The following is a 19,229-nucleotide window of genomic DNA, read 5'->3' on the forward strand; positions in this document are numbered from 1 at the left end:
AAGCTTTGCTATCCACCACAGGGGGGAAAGATCTCTTAGACCCTCCTGAAGCTTCATAACTACTTCCAACAGTGTTTCTCAAAAGCTAGTTTTCAGAAGGATTACAGGTGAACATGTTAAAAAGAAAATCAGCAGTTCTCAAATTTGAGGGTCATAACATTCATCTGGGAAGTCTACAAACAAAACAAGACTGGAGATCTGTGACTTAAATCCCTGAGACATGATTTGTTAGGGCATTAATAGGGCTCAGCCATTTTCATTTTAATGAGCATTCCAGTCTGATGATGTAACACATGGCCACCTTTTCACAAATGCTAGACTAGACCTTCTACTTGCCCCTTGTGAATAGGTATACTTAACTACACTCTTGAGATAGGAGGCTTTCTTCTGAGGTGTTGAGTTCCAGCCAGCTGACCTTTCACAAAGTGACCGGATACGTCTCTATTTATCCAAGCCACAGCTATCTCCTAAGAGGACCTAGCATTCAATGGAATTTTGAGATAAAGCTTGTTCAAGATACCATACATTTCTGTTTCTTTACTCACTTTCTACTATAACTCATTTGGACATATGTCCCCCTGTTAACACTTAATGCCCCGTATTGTGCTGTGATGTGCATTTTTCATGAAATAATCTGCTGATATTCCTTCTCTTCAGTATATTTTTATACAGTCCATCCATCGACAGTTATTTCACTTTTACCATTTAAGTTTAACCTGATTCTTGTAATAGACTCCAGTTCCCTGAAGTTTTCTTAAATGGTGACTATTCTTTCTTTAGCTTTATGTATACTTATTGTTACATAGGAACTGGATCAGTGAGATACAGAGAAGCTACATTTTGAGATGTAGAATTGGGAGTCTTATGGAAAGTTGGTGAGTGCAGGTGGACTAGAGTTCCAAAGAACCTGCAGCCAGCCCCTAGTGCAATTATTACAAGTCTTATAAAGGCAAAAGCCACATCCAGGCAGATGTCACATAGTATGGGCATGAGCAAAGGTTGTTCTACTGAAGCAGGCTATCTACGGGGAACAAGCAAGGACAACCAAGGGCAAGTATTCTCTGGAACAAAACTTTCCTGGAGCTAACCAACTCATTGCACACCTGCAGTTCAAAGAATATCACCTCTATAGTGCTTAACAACCCAGGACACAGCTGCAGATCAAATAAAGTCCTATATCACCTCTAGAATTCTTGGAACTGGGTGAAAATTCACTGTCATCTATTAAGATGTCAAAATGGTGATGAGTTCAAGATGGCATTACTTAGATCTAGTATCTATATTTCACTATGAATCAAGAGACTGGTTATTTTCATATGCGACTTCTAGTTCATTTAGTCTTCCATATGGTGCTTCTAAAACACTTACTTTTCTTGTATTTACAAGTGAAAACCTCTGCCAGGGACTCATAGCTGTTATCCTAGGTACATAGAGTCTGAGAATGTGATGATTGATTGTGATTAGAGGCCAACTTTGGTGGAAAAAAATTATGAGACCACATCTCAACCCAGTGGTGGGCCAGTAGTGCTTACTAGCCATCCAGAATTACATAGGAGGCTGAGAACAGGAGAATCACATTTCCAGATCAGCCAGGCAGAAAAAAAGTCTACATGATTCCATTTCAACAAAGTGAAGATGGACATTGGCGTGCCCCTATTATCCAAATAATATTGGAAGTTTAAAATAGACAGATTGGGGTCCACATGCACGCCTGGACAGAAAATGAGAACCTGTCACCAAAACAGCTATAGAAAAATGGGCTAGAAAAATATCACTGGTACCAAGTATGAAATCCTGAGTTCAGACTTTAGTACTGCAAAACAAACAAAAAACCCAAACAAAGTATGATATTCCTTTGAACTATAGTTTACTCTCTTACTGTTTCCTGTGTACATTTGTTCTCAATATTCCTAATTTAGTCTTTCTTTCTGCCCAAGCCTAAATCATGCCTCTGTGTGTGGTGTGTGTTGTATATGCGTGTTTTGTGTGTTTATATGTGTATTAAAACCACTGCTGGTTCCTTATTCTATGATATGATTTTTTTCTATGACTGTGCTCCTTATTCTATCCCTCTTATTTACTTAGGAGTTTTGATAAATTTATTTTTTGAACCTTTTTTCTATTATTATCCTCTTCCTTTAAACAAAATCAGTTCCTTTTAGCTATTATTTGGATTGAATCAAATTTTTGCCTTTATTCAGAAATAAGCCAAGCATCAAGTCTAAAAATGGTGTGACAAACCAACAAAAACCACCTCAGAGTTTGCAGTTCCTTTCTATTTCTTAACATCATGCTTCTTCTTTTTACTTACTTTGTAATATACATTTCCTATTTCTGTGCTCTCACTTTTTTTCCTCATTCTTTAGCTTGTAGGAAGTAGGTTTTTCAGGTAATGCTAGGTAAAGAGCAGATATCACCTTTGTCAAATGGTGATGACATGAGGGCAGATGAAACTGATGAGTACCTATTTAATTTGGGTCCAAAGGAACCATCCTTTCTTTCACTCAGAATGTTTTTCATATTTATCTCTGCTTTTATACATTCTGGGGTAGTGCCCCGTTAGGGAAAAGCAATGCACTGTGAATAAACCACAGTCTTATCAGTTCTTCTGTTGATCAACTTTGAGGCTGTTTTCAAGCTTTGCTACTGTGAATAAAGCAACTGTGATCATTCTTGTATAATACCTTTTTGGGGGGACCATATGCATTGATACCTCTAGATCAGCAGTGGAATTACCAATATTTGGCTTGGTGAGGAACAGTCAAACAGTTTTCTTAAGTGGCTGTGTGATTTTACACTCCAACACTTTTAGCTCCTCACACCATCTTGTGCATGAAATCTTTGTTATCTGAAACATTCTAGTTGGTATGTAGTGCTATCTCTGTTCTATTCTAATTTGAATGTTGTTGAAAATTCTTACCAGTGGTGGTAAGAGTTCTTTGAATGTACATATTCTCTTTGTGTATTACCTTTGTTTTTTCTATTCAAACCTGTTCTACCCTTTTTGGAAAAAAATGTGTATTATTGAGTAGTTCTTTATATATTTTAAATGCAATTTTTGTCACATACATTTATTATAAATAGTTCCTGACTACAATACATATTTTCCTATATTTGATGAATAAAAATTAATTTGGATTTAGCATAAGTCATCTTTTTTATGTTTCATGTTATTTATATTCTAATCAGTATTTTTGTTTGCTAAGCTATACCTTCCCTGGTAGTTTCATTGCTTTAGCTCTTATGTTGAGATCTGATTGTTTCACGACTTAGCTGTCTAGTTCATCCTAATTCCTCATGAGCAAGGTCTGAGTAAACTCATTGGAGGTCACCCTAAGATGTATTATTAAAAGATAAGTTCCACAGTGAATGGATTGAAAGGACATTTAAAGCAAATTGGAGTGAGTGAGTGAATTCATGAAAATTTGATAGTACTTGTTGGTATCATTGAACTAACTGCTGAATTTGATAGTACATTAGAATGCGAGTAGGCAACAAATGAAAATCTGAGATCATTAGTAAGTTTTTTCCGCATTTCATCTAGAAAATGTGTTATATCTGAATGATTGAAGTTCATTAGTTACATAACAATTTTGAAATTGATAGTCTGAAGAGTGAAGGTGTCAACAAGATCAAGAACAAATATTTCTTTGTTCAACATTCTATCCTGAGTATCTATCATGAGGTTATTATGTTCATGATTGGTTCTCATTTTGATTCAGCTATCCCAATCATCTTTTCTGCCTAATAATAACTTCATACTGAACTAAGGACTTTCTTAGGTGAGGGCCTTTCTTTAGCCTTAAAAACTGTGATAATTATTTTTATTTTCCTATGGTCATGGGTTGAATCTTTTAATAACCTCTGTTTTGATATGTATTGAAATGTCACAATCTGGGTTTAATGCTTTTTCTGGAAGCAGAGACATATGTGAAGGCTTTGGTTTGAGTTTCTTATTTCTTTACTTGTTCTTTCTGGATTTCATAAAAAAAAGGTATAAATGAGCAATAAAATAACTTGCTTGGAATGTGACTGAGTATAAGACTGCCTTTATTTTTAAAGATCATGTATGATGCTTAAAAATGCATATGGATAAAAACATATGATATTGGGAAAGATAGCTATGGAAATACTACTGTTGCAATTCAGGCTAGAAAGCATACTAAAAACAAATGATGTTTTTCCAAAGTTCTAAAGTGTAAATTTTTAATTAAAAATTTAGCTATGAATTATTTCAATATGCAATTTAAATATTAAATGAAATTAGCATCTTTTCTTCTTTAAATATGTGTTATTAAGTTTCAAGATTGTTAAAAACTTCTCTGATGATTTAATCTAAAATCATTCCTACAGCAAAGTTCATAAATAATAAATACTATCTCATTAATCCATATTTTAGGTTAGCTGTGTCTCAGATCAAGTTAGTTCCTTAGAGAATGCAGTGTTTTTTTATGAAAGAAGGTGATGAGATATAATCTCTAAGGGATTAAATTGTGAAAACAATCTAGGTATTGTACATGCTAATATAAATCTGTTATTCCCTTTCCGCATCTATCACAGCACATTTTAAATTGCGGCTGATCTTGTATGCAAATAGCTGTCTTATTAGAAATCGTGGCTGTATGTGCTAATGTCTCCCTGGATTTCTTGGGAGTTTGCTATCTAACCATCAAAGCAATAGAAATGAAAGATGATTACTGTAAGGCTTTGATGAACAAAGAAAAGTCAGAACATTTTAGAAGCTCTAGATGACTGCAGCACTGACAGTTTACACCTCTGTAGATAAGCTACAATAGTATCAATGTGTTTATTAGTAAAGTAAAATATTTTTTTACCTTCTTGAATTTGCTTACAGAAGTAATTTTCATGGTATGTTTTCCTTAGGCACATTTTTGTTTCATTTAGTTAAATGCTTTTTTGAAGGTTATTTTGCTTAAATAATAGAATGTAGTGACTTGAAACACAAGATTACAGTCATATTTTTAAATTTGAATTAAGTATTAGCAGGTACTAAAATGATTAAGAACAAAATTTGAAGACCATTTCCTCTTTCATCTCTCCCCTTTTTTGAGAAATTCTATAATTATCATTTATAAAGAAACATAAAATTTATATTTTTCCACATTTTAAAGTTTTTTATGTAAAGCACATTTTCAAGTAAGTAGCATTCAATGTGTTTCCCCTACAGTTTTATTTACTACAGGTAAATAAAATATTAAATATGGTTTAAATATTTAACTTGAAAGATTTAATATTTAAATAAATTATTCACCCCCAAAGTGCTATCAGTATTGATGTGTTTAAAGAACCAGGAAGGAATTTTATTTTTTTTCTTACAAATTTAAGCATATCTCATAAAGGCAAAGAATAAGACTAAATTGAAGAGTGAATATTGTTTTGTACTTTTATTCATTTGAACTAACTTCTCTCTTAAAATGGAAGCATATCTTTTCTAGTCTTATACAATTAAGATTAAAGTAATGATTCTGCTTCATAATTAATAAGTGCAAACACTGCAAATCACTTGCTTAAGAATGAAATATATCTATTGACATTATTCATGATACTTACCTTGACAGAATTGTGTCTGAATTTTTTGGAATTTTTTAACAGGTAAGAGTATAGGATTAATTTTTATTTTAGTTGATTTATTAAATTTTGAGAGTCAGTTATCTTTTTTTAAATGTTTTTTTTAATTTTAATTGTTTTTATTGTGAAAATACCGTACAGAGGGGTTACAGTTACAAGAGTAAGATAATGGGTACATTTCTTATCAAGCATTGTAGCCTCCTCCTTTGTTTACCCTTCCCATCCTTTCCCATCCTCCCTTGACCCTCCCAAATCCTCCCCGCCCCACCCCCAAAGTTGTAAAGTTCGTTTTCGACATAACGACTTGTACTTCTCATTGTTGCAATGGGTCCACCTGTACCCTATTTAAACAACTTGTTTTTCCCCTTCCCCTCCACAAATTATACCGACATCAAATACAGTGAAAGCAGGGGTTATACTGTGGGGGAGGGACATACAAAGCAACAAAGAAATAATCTTATAAATGCGTTGGAAACAATCGCATGGAAGAAAAAAAAACATTTGAAAACATATCTTAGGGTTCATTTCCCTAACATCACCTTATCTGACCTTTCCGCCTGAACCAGACATATACTAGATATTACAAATAAGGGAAACCATGGGACCTATGTTTCTTTGGGCTTGGCTTACTTCACTTAATATAATTTTTTCCAAGTGAGAGTGAGTTATCTTAGATGTAGTAACAATGAAGTTTAAGAGATGAAGACTTTGACTCTGTGTCATTTGTAGATATTTTACATTCCTATATATTCACAGCACTGTAAATCTGAAGGTTATTATGAAAAGAAAATAACTTTTAACTAAAGTTGTAATATTCTTACACATGAGTAGAAATGATTAATTTGAGGATACCTTTCACTTGTTAGATATGATCCTTTCCAGTTATCTCTATGTGAATATATAGAAGTAAACAATATATTTTGACCTGAATAATTGCAAATGCATTTGGCACTTATTATCACTAAGGAAACTGTGACATAACTGCATCAGTTTATATGTATGGAAAATACACACTGGCTCAGGTATTAGAAAATTATTTCTTTTCTCACAATACAGTAGTATGAAAGAGAGTTAGTTGGAAAGCCTCCTCTTGGATCCAGGTCATATTAGTGTCCATCATCTTCATCACAAGGAAACCTAGAGGTCATGCTACTGCAGCCAGCCAGATGAAGGGGTTTACAGGGAAATTTGCTGTAATTCAGTTCTAAATAGCAAACAATAACTTATTCATCAATAGATAGCAATGAAAGAGGCCGATATATGTTCAAGACAAAAAGAGAAAACAGATATTCTGGTGAGCAACCTGTAGTACTTATTATTGACTCTTCTTGGTTCTGAGTATCTATGTAAACCCTATTTATTTTCAGCCTTACTGGTAATGAGAACCTTATAGATTTCCCCATTTCACATATTCAGTTTCAATGGGAGGAAACACAGCTCTGTCTTTCAAGATGGGTTTTGTTGGTTATTAATGTTCATAGATTATGGAATTCACTCACCTCTCCCATGCCATAACCAATAAATGTTTCTTTCTTTCTTTCCTTCCTTCCTTCCTTCTTTCCTTCTCTCTTTCTCTCTTTCTTTCTTTCTTTTTTGTCAGGTCTGGGGCTTGAACTCAGGGCCTGGGCTTCTTTTGCTCAAGGCTAGCACTCTACCACTTGAGCCACAGAGCCACTTCTGACTTTTTCTGTTTATGTACTACTGAGGAATCAAACCCAGGACTTCAATGCATGCTAAAGCACTCTACCACTAAGCCACATTCCCAGTCCCAATAGACATTTCTTGCATGAACTCTATCTATAACGTTTTAGAGGAATATTTCTGTTTATTCTGCATGGTTCTGCCCTCTGGATGATACTTTCTTCCTAGTCATATATAAAGGTAGGTATCAAACTGTACATTTTGCCTTCCTTGGGAGTTGTTATCTATGTGGTTTAAATGTAAAGGCCCTAGACTTGATTTTCATTCATAGGACATTTTATTTTTTGACTAATCCTGGGGCTTGAACTCAGGGCCTCAGCTCTGTTACACGAAGAGGGACTGGCTTTCAACTTCTCCTTATTATGTCAGTCACTTGTTTCCTGCACCAATTGAGATGAGTGTCATTTTTTTTTTGGCCCTGATTCTGTTTATTGTTTTGCATATGTTGAACTATTTTAGCATCCAAGAAATCAAACCCATAGTTTTTGGTCTTTTAGCTTGTTTGGCTAAAGATTTGATAATTCAGCCCAGTGCTGGTAGCTCATGCCTGTAATCTGAGCTACTTAAGAGACTAAGATCTGAGGATTGTGGTTCAAAGGCAGCTGAGCAGGAGTCCCCATGAGACTCTTATCTCCAATTAACCATTCAAAACCCTGAACTGGTGCTGGGGCTCATGTGGTAGAGTGCCTTTAGTACAAACAGGCTCAGGGATAGCAGCCAGGCCCTGAGTTTGATAATTGTGTTTTATTTTTTCAAATAAATAATTCTTTGTTTAGCTTCCACTCTTTGTCATGACTTTTATCATTACGTTATATTTTCAATGCTGTATTGACTTGATCTTTTTTTTAAACTAGGTTGTTTACTTAAATTTCTGTAATTGTTTTTTAAATATAGGCACTCATAGCTATTAACTTCCCTCTTAGAACTTACTACCTTTATTATATCTAAAGTTCAGGAGTTCAGGTGAGCTATGTATACTTTTAATTTGAACATAGAACATTTTAAATTTACCTTCTGATTTCTTCAATGAGGCAATGGTCAATTAGAAATGACTTTTTAAATTTGAAATTTTGAAATTATATCTCATAACATTTTAGATATGTAATAACATTAAGAAGGCTTGAACATTCAATTATAAATATTTGCAGCATTTTCTTAAAGTCTGAACATTAACAAAAATTGCAGTTGTTTAGTCAGCAATTTAAGAACCCATTTATAAACTTGGAGCCTGAAATTGACATTTATAACAAAGACAGGCATTACTTTAAGAACTTTTCATAAAAAGACCTAGTTTCAGGGGCTAGGAAGGTAGCTCAGTGGTAGAGTGCTTGCCTTGCATGCATAAGGCCCTGGGTTCGATTCCTCAGCACCACATAAGCAGAAAAAGCTGGAAGTGGCTCTGTGGCTCAAGTGGTAGGGCACTACTAGATTTGAGCTGAAGTGCTGAGGGACAGTGCCCAGGCCCAGAGTTCATGCCCTCAACTGACCATACAAAAAAAGACCTAGTTTCGTATAATTTTTGATCAGTTTTCCCTGTTTTGTTTTTGTCTCCTAAAAATCCGGCCCAAACTTTCTCTTTAAGAATCAAGTATTATTTATAAGGTACGATGTGATGTTTTTTGTTGCTTTGTATGTCCCTCCCCTAAGGTATAAGCCCTGTTTTCACTGTATTTGATGTTGGTATAATTTGTGGAGGGGAAGGGAAAAAACAAATTGTTTAAATAGGAATACAGGTGGACCCATTACAACAATGAGATGTACAAGATGCTATGTTGAAAAACCAACTCAATTTAGGACGGGGGTGGGGGGATTGGGGGACACGTGAGTAGGGGAGAGGGGGAGGGTAGCTGAGGAGGTGGGAGGGAAGGGATGGTAGGGAAAAACAAGGAGGAGTCAACAATGCTTGATAAGAAATGTACTCATTACCTTGCTCATGTACTGTAAACCCTCTGGACAGTATTTTCACAATAAAAAAAACATTAAAAAATTTAAAAAAAATAAAAAGAAAGGATAAGCTAGGCTTGAGTGATAGATCTTAGGTGGTAGGTGCTGTGTGAACTCAGAGTCTGGGCATTGTCCCTGAGCTTTTTCAACTCAATGCTAGTGCTCTACCACTTTGAGCCAGAGTTATTTCTGGTTTTCTGGTGGTTAATTGGAGATAAGAGTCTCACAGCTTTTCCTGTTCAGGGTGGCTTTGAAGTAAAATTCTCAGATCTCAGCCTCCCAAGTAGCTAGGTTTATAGGGGTGAGCTACTGGTGCCTGGCTTATCAGTCCAGTTCAAATTCTACTGCATTAATCAAAGTACTGTGGCTGACCTAATTTCTACTCATTCTCCCATCACTCTTGACTGGACACATCAACACAAGCCAGCTGATAGTCATTAGCCATTGAGATCAATGCAGAACTATGGATTTTGTTTTGGTAATATAAATGTATGCCCAATATTCTTTGAATGTAATTTTATCATGCAACCTCAATAGACCATGATGCTAACCTTGTGATATTTTGTTTTTTTTTTATTATCTTTAAATAGTTGTACAAAGGAGTTGTCATTTAATGAAGCAGTTTATGAATACACTGCATCCTGATCAATGTCACCCCTCTGGACATCCTCACCCATCCCTCCTTTACCAACCTCTTCCCTTGCTCTTCTTAATTCTGTAGGATATAAATTGAGTTTTTAACTGCCTTTGCCCTCCTCCCCCAAGCCTTCTCCTCTTCATTCTTCTACTCCTTTCCCTTTGACCCTACCCTACCCTCTTCATGTACATGCTTCCTGTTGTTTATTTTGTTGAACTAAGTCTATATGGTTTTGTGTAGTTTCAAAATCTTTCTATTGCCTGGGTGCCCGTGGCTCACGCCTCTAATCCTAGCTACTCAGGAGGCTGAGATCTCAGGACTTAGGTTCGAAGCCAGCCTAGGCAGGAAAGTCTATGTATGAGACTATTATCTCCAATTAATCACAGAAAAGCCAGAAGTGGTGCTATGGCTCAAGTGGTGGAGTGCTAGCCTTGAGCAAAATGGAGTTTAGGGACAGAGCCCAAGCCCAGAGTTCAAGCCCTGGGACCAGCAAAAAATAAAAAATAATACAATAATAAAAAAGAAAACTCTTGCTGCTGATTTAAATTATAAATTATTTTTGTTGTATTTGTTAAGACTTGTTTTACAGCCTAAAATGTATTGTGTTTTGTGGAAAACTTTCTGGGCTGCTGTGAAGAATACACAGTCCACAGCCATTAGGTAGAATATTCTGTAGATGTCTGCAAATCCATTTAATTGATGGTGCAATTTATTCTGATTTTTCTGTGCTATTTTCTTTGAATGATTTATCTATTGGTGAGAAAGGGTTAATGAAATTATCCCTATCAGTTTATCAGGATTTGTTTCTTTATGTCAATAGTGTTTGTTTTATTAAATTGGATGCACCAGTTTTTGGCCAAGATACATTTGTCACATTGCCAGATAGATTTCCCCCTTTATTAATGTGTGGATCCTTTCATCAGCTCTTCTAACTTATTTTGGTTTAAATCTACTTGTCAGATAGGAATGTAGCTACTCTAGCTTGCTTTTGAATTCAACTTACTTAGTTTGTGATTTTTTATCTTTTGGCTTTTAGTTTATATGTGTCTTTGTCATTGAAGTGTGTTTCTTACAGTCAAAAGGGAATTCAGTCTTGTTTAGTTAATCGAGTCAGATAATCTGCATCTTTTAATTATAGAATAGAGGCCATTCATACTTAGGATTATTACTGATATTTTCTGATACCTATAATTTTGTTTAGTTTCTTGCTTGATTTTAGTACTCTTTGCTTTTTTCTTTCTCCTTGGTTTATCTTAGGAGTTGAATTAGTTGATGGTTTTCTAAATCTCAGGTACTCACATAATTCTCATATAATTTATTCTGTCTTTTGTTTGTAACTATTTTCTTTTCCTCTATGTGGTATTCTTTAAGAATCTTCTGTGGTATTGATGTAGGGGTCATGAATTTCTTTCTTTGTTTTTGAAGGTCTTTATTTTCCCATTGATTTTAAAGGCTAACTTTGCTGGATATAGTAATTATGTTGTAAAGTATTTACACTTAGGGTTTGACAAAACATTTCATGCTGTCCTGGCTTTGGTGAATTTTTCTGAGTGGTTTGGTGTAATTCTGATGATCTTGCCTTTGTAAGCAAATATGTTTTGCTTGTAGCCCTCCATATTCTTTCTGTGCTCTGTGGTCTTGGACTTTTAACTCTAATGTAACATGGAGAATATTAATTATTTGGGGTTCTGAATATGTCCTGTATTTCAATACTCATATCTTCACACCAAATTCATAAATTTTCTGCCATAATTTCATTGAGTAGATTTTGTATGCCTTTACTAGAGAGGTTGCTAGGGCCTTAGACTTATTTTTGTTGTGTCCCACAGTCCACAAAAGTGATCAATCTTGCCATTTTTCCTTATTGCTTAATGTAATATTTTCTTAAACTTGCTTTTAATAGTGGTATGTTTTCTTCTGATGGACCCAGTCTATTTTTGATGCTTTCTACTGTTTTTTAAACTGTTTTTTGTCTTTTCTCTCCTTCCTTCCTTCCTTCTTTCCTTCATTGGAAGTGCTTTGGCACTTAACTACATCCCAGCCCTTTATTTGATTTATTAATAGTCTTCTTAATTGAGTTTTTGATTTCTACATTGATTCTAAGGTCACTGCTCACTTACAGTAGAGAGAAACCTTTGGATTTGAAGATATAAGTATGCAGTGTCTTACGATGACTCTGAATGATATGCTTGATTGTAAGACCTCTCCTAAGATGAGTTCCATACATGATCCTAGTAAGCGTGCTAGGAAATGCAATAGATTCTTTCAATGGCACTACTATATGTATAAGATGCAAATCTCCTATCTTAAATTGTAGTTTTGCAGAGTGCTAGCTTCTGTAGAGCCTTTGGGGCTTCCCAAGACTTTTGTTTTCCATTTTGTTTTCAGTCCTGCTTGTGTGTGTGTGTGTGTTTGTGTGTGTGTGTGTGAATTTGTTTATAGTTGCCTTCCTTTGCTTTTCCCACATTCACTTTCCTGATGTTTTGATTCATGCAGGCACAAGAAACTGATACATTGTCTTTAATATACTGTTGTCTCAGGACCAGTTCATTTTCTCTATCTTCTCATATACACACTCTTTACATCTAGTTCCTTATAAGTTACTCTGATTAAATTTCTCTATAGCAACTATTCCAAGGATCACCTGTGTTTCCAAAATGCAAAATCTGGTGGACATCCTGTAGTTTTCATTAAAACTGAATTCTCACCAGGTACCAGTAGCTCATACTCTCAGGAGGCTGAATGCTGAGGATTGTGGCTCAAAGCCAGCCCACACAGGAAAGTTTGTAAGACTCTTATCTCAAGTTAACCACCAAAAAAAGGCCATAAGTAGAGCTATGCTTCAAGTGGCAGAGCGCTAACCTTGAGGAAAACAGCATAGCAATAGCACCCTGGGCCTGAGTTCAAGCCCTAGGCCCAACACAGCAAACAAAAAATAAACACTTGTGCAGCCCTTCACATTACTCATTACGTATCTGAACTGTGCCTTTTATGACATTGCTCTTCCTGCTTTGCTACTCTGGCCATTCCTTTCACACAACTATATGGGTGGCTTCTTAATATTTAATTCCTTGTGACATTATTTTCTAGACCCCACGTCCATATTTTCCAGAGTTCTGTCCATGTGATAGAACTCATCCATGTAGATGTGAACATCAAATAATGGACTTGAAAACACCTGCGAAATTTCTCACTTCATTAATGGCTGGCACTACCAATACTTCTGGATTTCACCTGATCTCTAACTGTCCATGCTTTGCCATTATCCTCCTTTGCCTTTCCCAGGACACCCACCTCTTCTGGCAGCCATATACACCTGTGTTATTTTAGTTCATGGAGACATAGGAAATTGCTAGGTATCTGTAGCTTGCCATTTTCCCAGTAGGCCTTTGCTTGGGAACTTTTATGCTCTGGTTTGAAAATGATTCATCTCACTTCCATTCAGATCCCTTTGACTGGAACTCAATTATATATATGAACTAGAGTTATGAAATATAGTCTGTGTAAGAAAATGAGAATGTAGATTTCATGAACAGATTATAGCCTGTGCTGAAATATTTAAGTTCAAACTAATTGAATTTGAAGTTTTTCTGAATATTCAAGAAATCAGTTAATATGATAATATTAATAAACAGTATATTTTATGGTTTATATTAAGAGGGAGGAACTAAAACCCAAATATACTCACTTACCTACATCTATAATGTTTATAAAAACAAAACTGGGCTTACTGGTATAGAGTGCTTGCCTCACATGCATGAAGCCCTAGGTTCCATTCCTCAGTACCACATAAATAAACAAATAAACAGGAAGTGGTGGTGTGGCTCAAGTGGTTGAGTGCTAGCCTTGAGCGAAAAGAAGTTCAAGGACAGTGCCCAGATCCAGAATTCAAGCCCCAGGACTTGGGAAACAAACAAAACAAAAAAAACTCAAATTACTTGATAATCAAACTTCCTTTTTTGTACAATATAGTAGTAATTGGAAAGAAACATGGCAGAATATGTCTAAACCCCAATTGTCTGAAATAAATTGTATGTGCTTTTCACTTCTACAGATGTGTTCTCTAATAGTATGGTTTAATTGAACATTGATAAATTAAGTTCTTCAATCATTTGTTCTTGATAACATTACTAAGAACATTGGTAGTAATTAATTGCCATTAACTATAACCTTGATAATGTATTTGAAAAGTTTCTGTTTTCTTTATGGATATCTATTCAGAGTAAGTCAAGGCATTTTTACCCATTGTTTTAAAAAAGAATTTAAAAGAATAAGTGATTCCTGAAGTTTGCAGATAGTCTTTTTTTTTTTTTTTACAAGGCTTCATTATAGTTTTCTTTCTTTTCAGCAGACATTTCAGAGATCAAAGATGGGTCGGAAAGATGCTTCCACGATGAAACTTCCTGTTGATCAGTACAGAAAGCAAATTGGTAAGCAATGAATTCCCTTTGATAGACTCCTGTGAATGAAGATAAAGGCAAAAGCAATTATGTATGACAATAAAATAATTTTTTCTAATTCACATGAAATACAGAAATGAAGGACTATAGTTTCCTTACCAATAAATGTCTACCAGTTCATGCACTTCATGTACATATAAGCTTTCAATTTTTTAAATTTTCTTGTGAAAATACCGTACAGAGGGGTTACAATTACATGGGCAAGATAATGAGTACATTTCTTATCAAGCATCGTTGCCGCCTCCTTTATTTCCCCTTCCCATCCCTTCCCATCTTCCTCCTCCCCCACAAAGTTGTAAAGTTCGTTTTTGACATAACGACTTGTACATCTCATTGTTGCAATAAGCTTTCAATTTTTATAATTTTATTAATTCAGGAAAACCAAAGTAAAATTTGTAATTCTTGAGGCTAGGTTCTCTAGACAGCATTTTAAAATGTCATGTATTAAAGCATTGCTTTTATCCATGTTAATACTTTTGATTTTGTTACTAGTTTAATGACAGTAGTGTCATTACATCACAATTCACCATTAAAATATGACAAATAAAACAAATGTCATTTTCTCTGTAGAACTGATCTTAGAAAGGACGTGTGTTTTTAAGGGACTGCTTAGGAAAGACCAGACAAAAAAATCCGAGAATGGGATTGGTATTCTCATGTATTCTTGCAGAAGGATTCATAGGAAAACACTGCATCTGTCAACACAGAAAACTATCAGGAAGTTTATCTGTTTTACACTGAATTTTAGGTGCTATTTTCCTTTTTAAGAGACATTGAATATTTGTAAGAGGTTAATACTAGATTACAAAGATCCTCAAGTTTTAGAGCACCAGTTTCCACCAAATATATTCTTTGATGAAAATAAAGCCAATTAGCAAGTTAGTAAGAAGCAAAAAGGCAAATTTCTTTCTACAACTAATCCCTTCCTCTGTTTGTGCTCCTTTTCATCCCTACCTACTTTCATTTTAAGTACTCTGAAAATATCTTTCTCATTGTTTACATCTACTGTAATTTCTTTCATGATTATTTTATAGCTATTAGCTCTACTTTATTCTGTTTGATGATGTTGTAAATGGGATTTTTTTAAGTTTATATTTGAGAAAATTCATTGTCAATGTAAACTAATGCAACTGTGAATTTTTTTGTGAGTTGATGTGTATCCCTGCCACTTTAAATTTAATAGTTCTTTTAATGAAGTTTTCAGGAGTATCTCTATAACATTTCAGGTTATTTGTACAAATTTTTTGCCTCCTGATTTAAATAGCTTTTATTATTCTTGTCTACTTGCTATATGTCTATCCACTTCATGGAAGTGGTGAGAGTGGTCATGCTTGCCTTGTTCATGATGACACAGGAAAACCTTTCAGTGTTTTCAACATTGAGTACAGTATTAGCTGTTTGTTTGTCATGTTTATGCTTTCTTGGACTGAGATATGTTCCCTCTGAAACTCTTTTGTTCAGTACTTCTAATCACATAAGTGTCTTGAATTTTGTCAAATATTTCTACATCTCTTGAGATAAGTATGTGCCTTTTATCTCTTACTCTATTTGTTCTATCATATCAACTGTGTGCATATGTTGAAGTATCCTTAAGTTCCAGGGGTGAATACTATTGGTTCCCTATGATTTACCTTTTCAATGTGACTTTTCATTGTTTGCTATTTTGGTGAGGATCTTGGTAATAATTTTCATCAGAAATATTGGCCAGTTGATTTCTTTTATTCTGGTACCTTTATCTGGTTTTGGAATCATGAAATGAAATTGGCAGATCTTCATCTTTAATTTGGTTTTTCAAAGGTTTGAAAGTATTAGTACTATTTGTACTTTCAAAAATGTTGGTAAAATTCATCTGTAAAGGCATCTGGTAGGGGGAAAATTTTGGTGGGGAGGTTTATGATTATTGATCCAATTTCCTTATTTGGTACTTCTCTAGGTATTCTACTTATTCTAGGTAGGCTACATTTTTCTAGAAATATACCAATTCCTCTAGGTCACCAGCTAGTTGTTGTATAATAGTTAATAATAATCTATTATGATCCTTTTAATTTCTGCATCATCAGTTGTGTTATCCCCTTTTTCATTTACTTAGTCTAGAAGTGGTTTAGCAATTTTCTTTATTTCTCAAAGCACTCAGTTTTGTTATTTTTTCCTATTCTCTATTTCTTATCCTAATCTTTATTATAATCACCCATCTATAACTTTGACCTTAGTTCTTTTTCTACTTCTCTGTGTTTTAAAGTTAGGCTTTGATCTCAATGCTTATTTAACATAGATATTATTACTATGAATTTGTTTCATAATAGTATTGAATCAGTCTATTTTTGTATTGTTGTAAGAAAAATACTCAAGACATGTTACTATGTAAAGAGAAGGTTTGTTTATTTTGTTTTTGTAACTGAAGTCTCTGGAATCTGAGGGCATAACACTGGCGTCTTAGAGAATGTCAGAGGAAATCACATGGAAAAAAACATGTAGCAGTTCAAACTGTATTTCTTTTGTTTTTGGCAGTACTAGAAAATGAACTGAAGGAAGGCCTTTTTATTGTGAAGCAAGCATTGTATCACTTGAGACATGCCACAGTCCTTTTGCTTTTAATTTGTTTTTCAGATAGTCTTTCACCTTAGTCATGGTTAGCCCCAGACTGCTATCTTCCTACCTTTGCTTCCAGTAGCTGAGATTACAGTGGGTACTACCACACCTAATCTCTATATGTATTTACTTTTCAAGCCAACAGTTCCATCTTGGGCTCTATGCTGATGATGTTATGTAATCCCCATTTTCTCTCTAGGCTACAACTTCCAGTGTCAGCCTATGAATTCAGGGATTAGTTTGATAAGAATAATGGGGAGGGGGACAAAATTGTTATTTATATTTAGTTTAATTTTTTTGAAGTAACAAAGATATTATGAGTGATTTCATTCATTAAATTTGTTAAAAAAACTTTATATTTTGCTACCGAGCATATTATCCATTCTGGATAGTGTTAGTGTGCATTGGAAAACAATGCCTACTTGTTGCTGCAGAGTGAAACATTCTGCCTAATTCTTTTAAATCATATTGGGGACAATACAATATGTATTATGATTTTGAGTGCCTCTCTATTAGGCTTTCAGTTATCCATAGATTCATCCCAGGAAAAAATGATGAAAATACTTGAAATGAATTGTGTCTATAATGAACATGACTAGATTGCTTGCATATTTTGTAAACAACATAGTATGAACGGGAGTTTCATAATGTTTACGTTGTATAGGTATTATTAGTAATCTAGAGATAATTTAAAGTACGAAATAGGCTATGTATAGATTATATATAAAAATTATAACATTTTACACGAAAGATTTGACCATCTGTGGATTTTAGCATCTAAGAAGTCATTCTTTTCTCTTTTTTGTTACCATTTGTATGAAATATCATTTTCCATGCCTTCTCTTTCCACCTGTGTGTGTCATTGAATCTAACATGAGTCTCTTATTGAAAGCATATAGATGAATCTTTTCCAAAGTCATTCAGCCATGCTATCTTGTGGGTGAATTTTATCTACTTAAAGTTAACATAATTATCAATAGAAAAGGAATTGCTATTGCCATTTTAATTGTTTTCTGTTTTGTAGTTATTTTATTCCTTTTCAGTGTAATGGTTTTTGTAGTGATATACTTATATTCCCTATCTTTTTGTGTGTACTATTGGTCTTTTCTTTTGGTTGCATAAAGCATAATAATCTAACTTAAGCTGATAACAATTTAGTTTCAGTTCAAACAAAACTATTCATTTGGTTTTTTCCCCACAAGTTGATTTTTATATTAGTTTTTATTCAGGGAATATTTTCTATGTATCTATTTCTAATACTAAACTCTCTTTTATGGCTTAGTTTGTAGTTGATTTTGATAACATTTCTTCTGTGCTTGACAAGAATAGATTCTTAAAAAGCATTCAGATACAATACAACTTATATTAATTATAGTTCTCTAGTCCATTTTGTATCTGATATGTTTTAGCTATCATTTGGCATGAAAAGAATGAAAATGTCATGATTCCAAATTTTGTAATTCTGTTGTGCAATTTTTGTTCCTAGCCTTTGTAAATTAATATTTATAGATGATATTTCTACCTTTTTGAATCTAATATCCTGTTTATAAAGCCCTTATGAAGCATTTTCTCAGTGTCCATTTTGAATACTGATAACTTTTGTTAAATATTCTGATTGGTTTTTCTATCCTTTTATTCTTATCTATATTTTAATGTATTTTCATTTTTTGATGTAGCCTAAAAATCTTTATTTTTAAGTAAGCACATTTAATCCTGTAATATTTATTATGAATGATTTCAATTTCCTAATTTCATATTTTATTTTTTATTTACAAAGTATTCACTCTAAATCATTTCTCTAATTATTTTGACCATTCCTTTTAATTTTCTAATTTTTAAATTGTCCATTTAAGTTTTAGATTAATTTTTAGAAGACATTTTTATTCCATCAAAATTTTTCTGCCATGTTTGGCTTAGTAAAATGTAAGAAGTAACAAAATTTTTACTCATACTAATTATTTTTCTCCTGTTTTTCATATGTAAATTTTTGTATCTGTGAAATTTAAATATTCCTGTAAGCATAAGCTTCTAGTTTTTATATACTTTTGTATCTCTGGTGATAAGTATTTAACAAATACTTGCTTAAATATTACTTAAACAACTTGGATTCTCAGGTAACTAAAATTCTGTGTACCATTTTTTAATTTGTGTGTCAATATTAATCTTAATTGCCTGCTAGTTCTATTGTATGAAAAGTGTCTTAATCTTTAAATTTATCAAAATATGTTTCTATGCAAATTTCTTGAATTTGCATGTCTGAAGAAAATTTTTGTTGTTTATCTTTGATTTTATTTCCTTATTTTCAAAGC

At 33.8% G+C, this 19,229-nt stretch overlaps 1 protein-coding gene across 4 annotated transcripts in view; it reads left to right on the plus strand.

Annotated features, from left to right (window-relative positions):
- Triqk (triple QxxK/R motif containing) overlaps nucleotides 1-19,229 on the plus strand; it is a 71,058-nt gene that overhangs the window by 31,515 nt on the left and 20,314 nt on the right. For 2 of the 4 annotated variants that reach the window (XM_013012378.1, XM_013012381.1), the window contains one exon: nucleotides 14,220-14,301. In XM_013012378.1, the coding sequence (XP_012867832.1) occupies nucleotides 14,241-14,301 (61 nt within the window). In that variant the 5' untranslated portion in view covers nucleotides 14,220-14,240. The remainder of the gene's footprint in view (nucleotides 1-14,219; nucleotides 14,302-19,229) is intronic. The other 2 variants (XM_013012379.1, XM_013012380.1) reach the window with 1 other exon arrangement.

The sequence above is a fragment of the Dipodomys ordii genome, unplaced genomic scaffold (assembly GCF_000151885.1).
Source record: "Dipodomys ordii isolate 6190 unplaced genomic scaffold, Dord_2.0 Scaffold17, whole genome shotgun sequence".
In the NCBI taxonomy this organism is placed as follows: Eukaryota; Metazoa; Chordata; class Mammalia; order Rodentia; family Heteromyidae; genus Dipodomys; species Dipodomys ordii.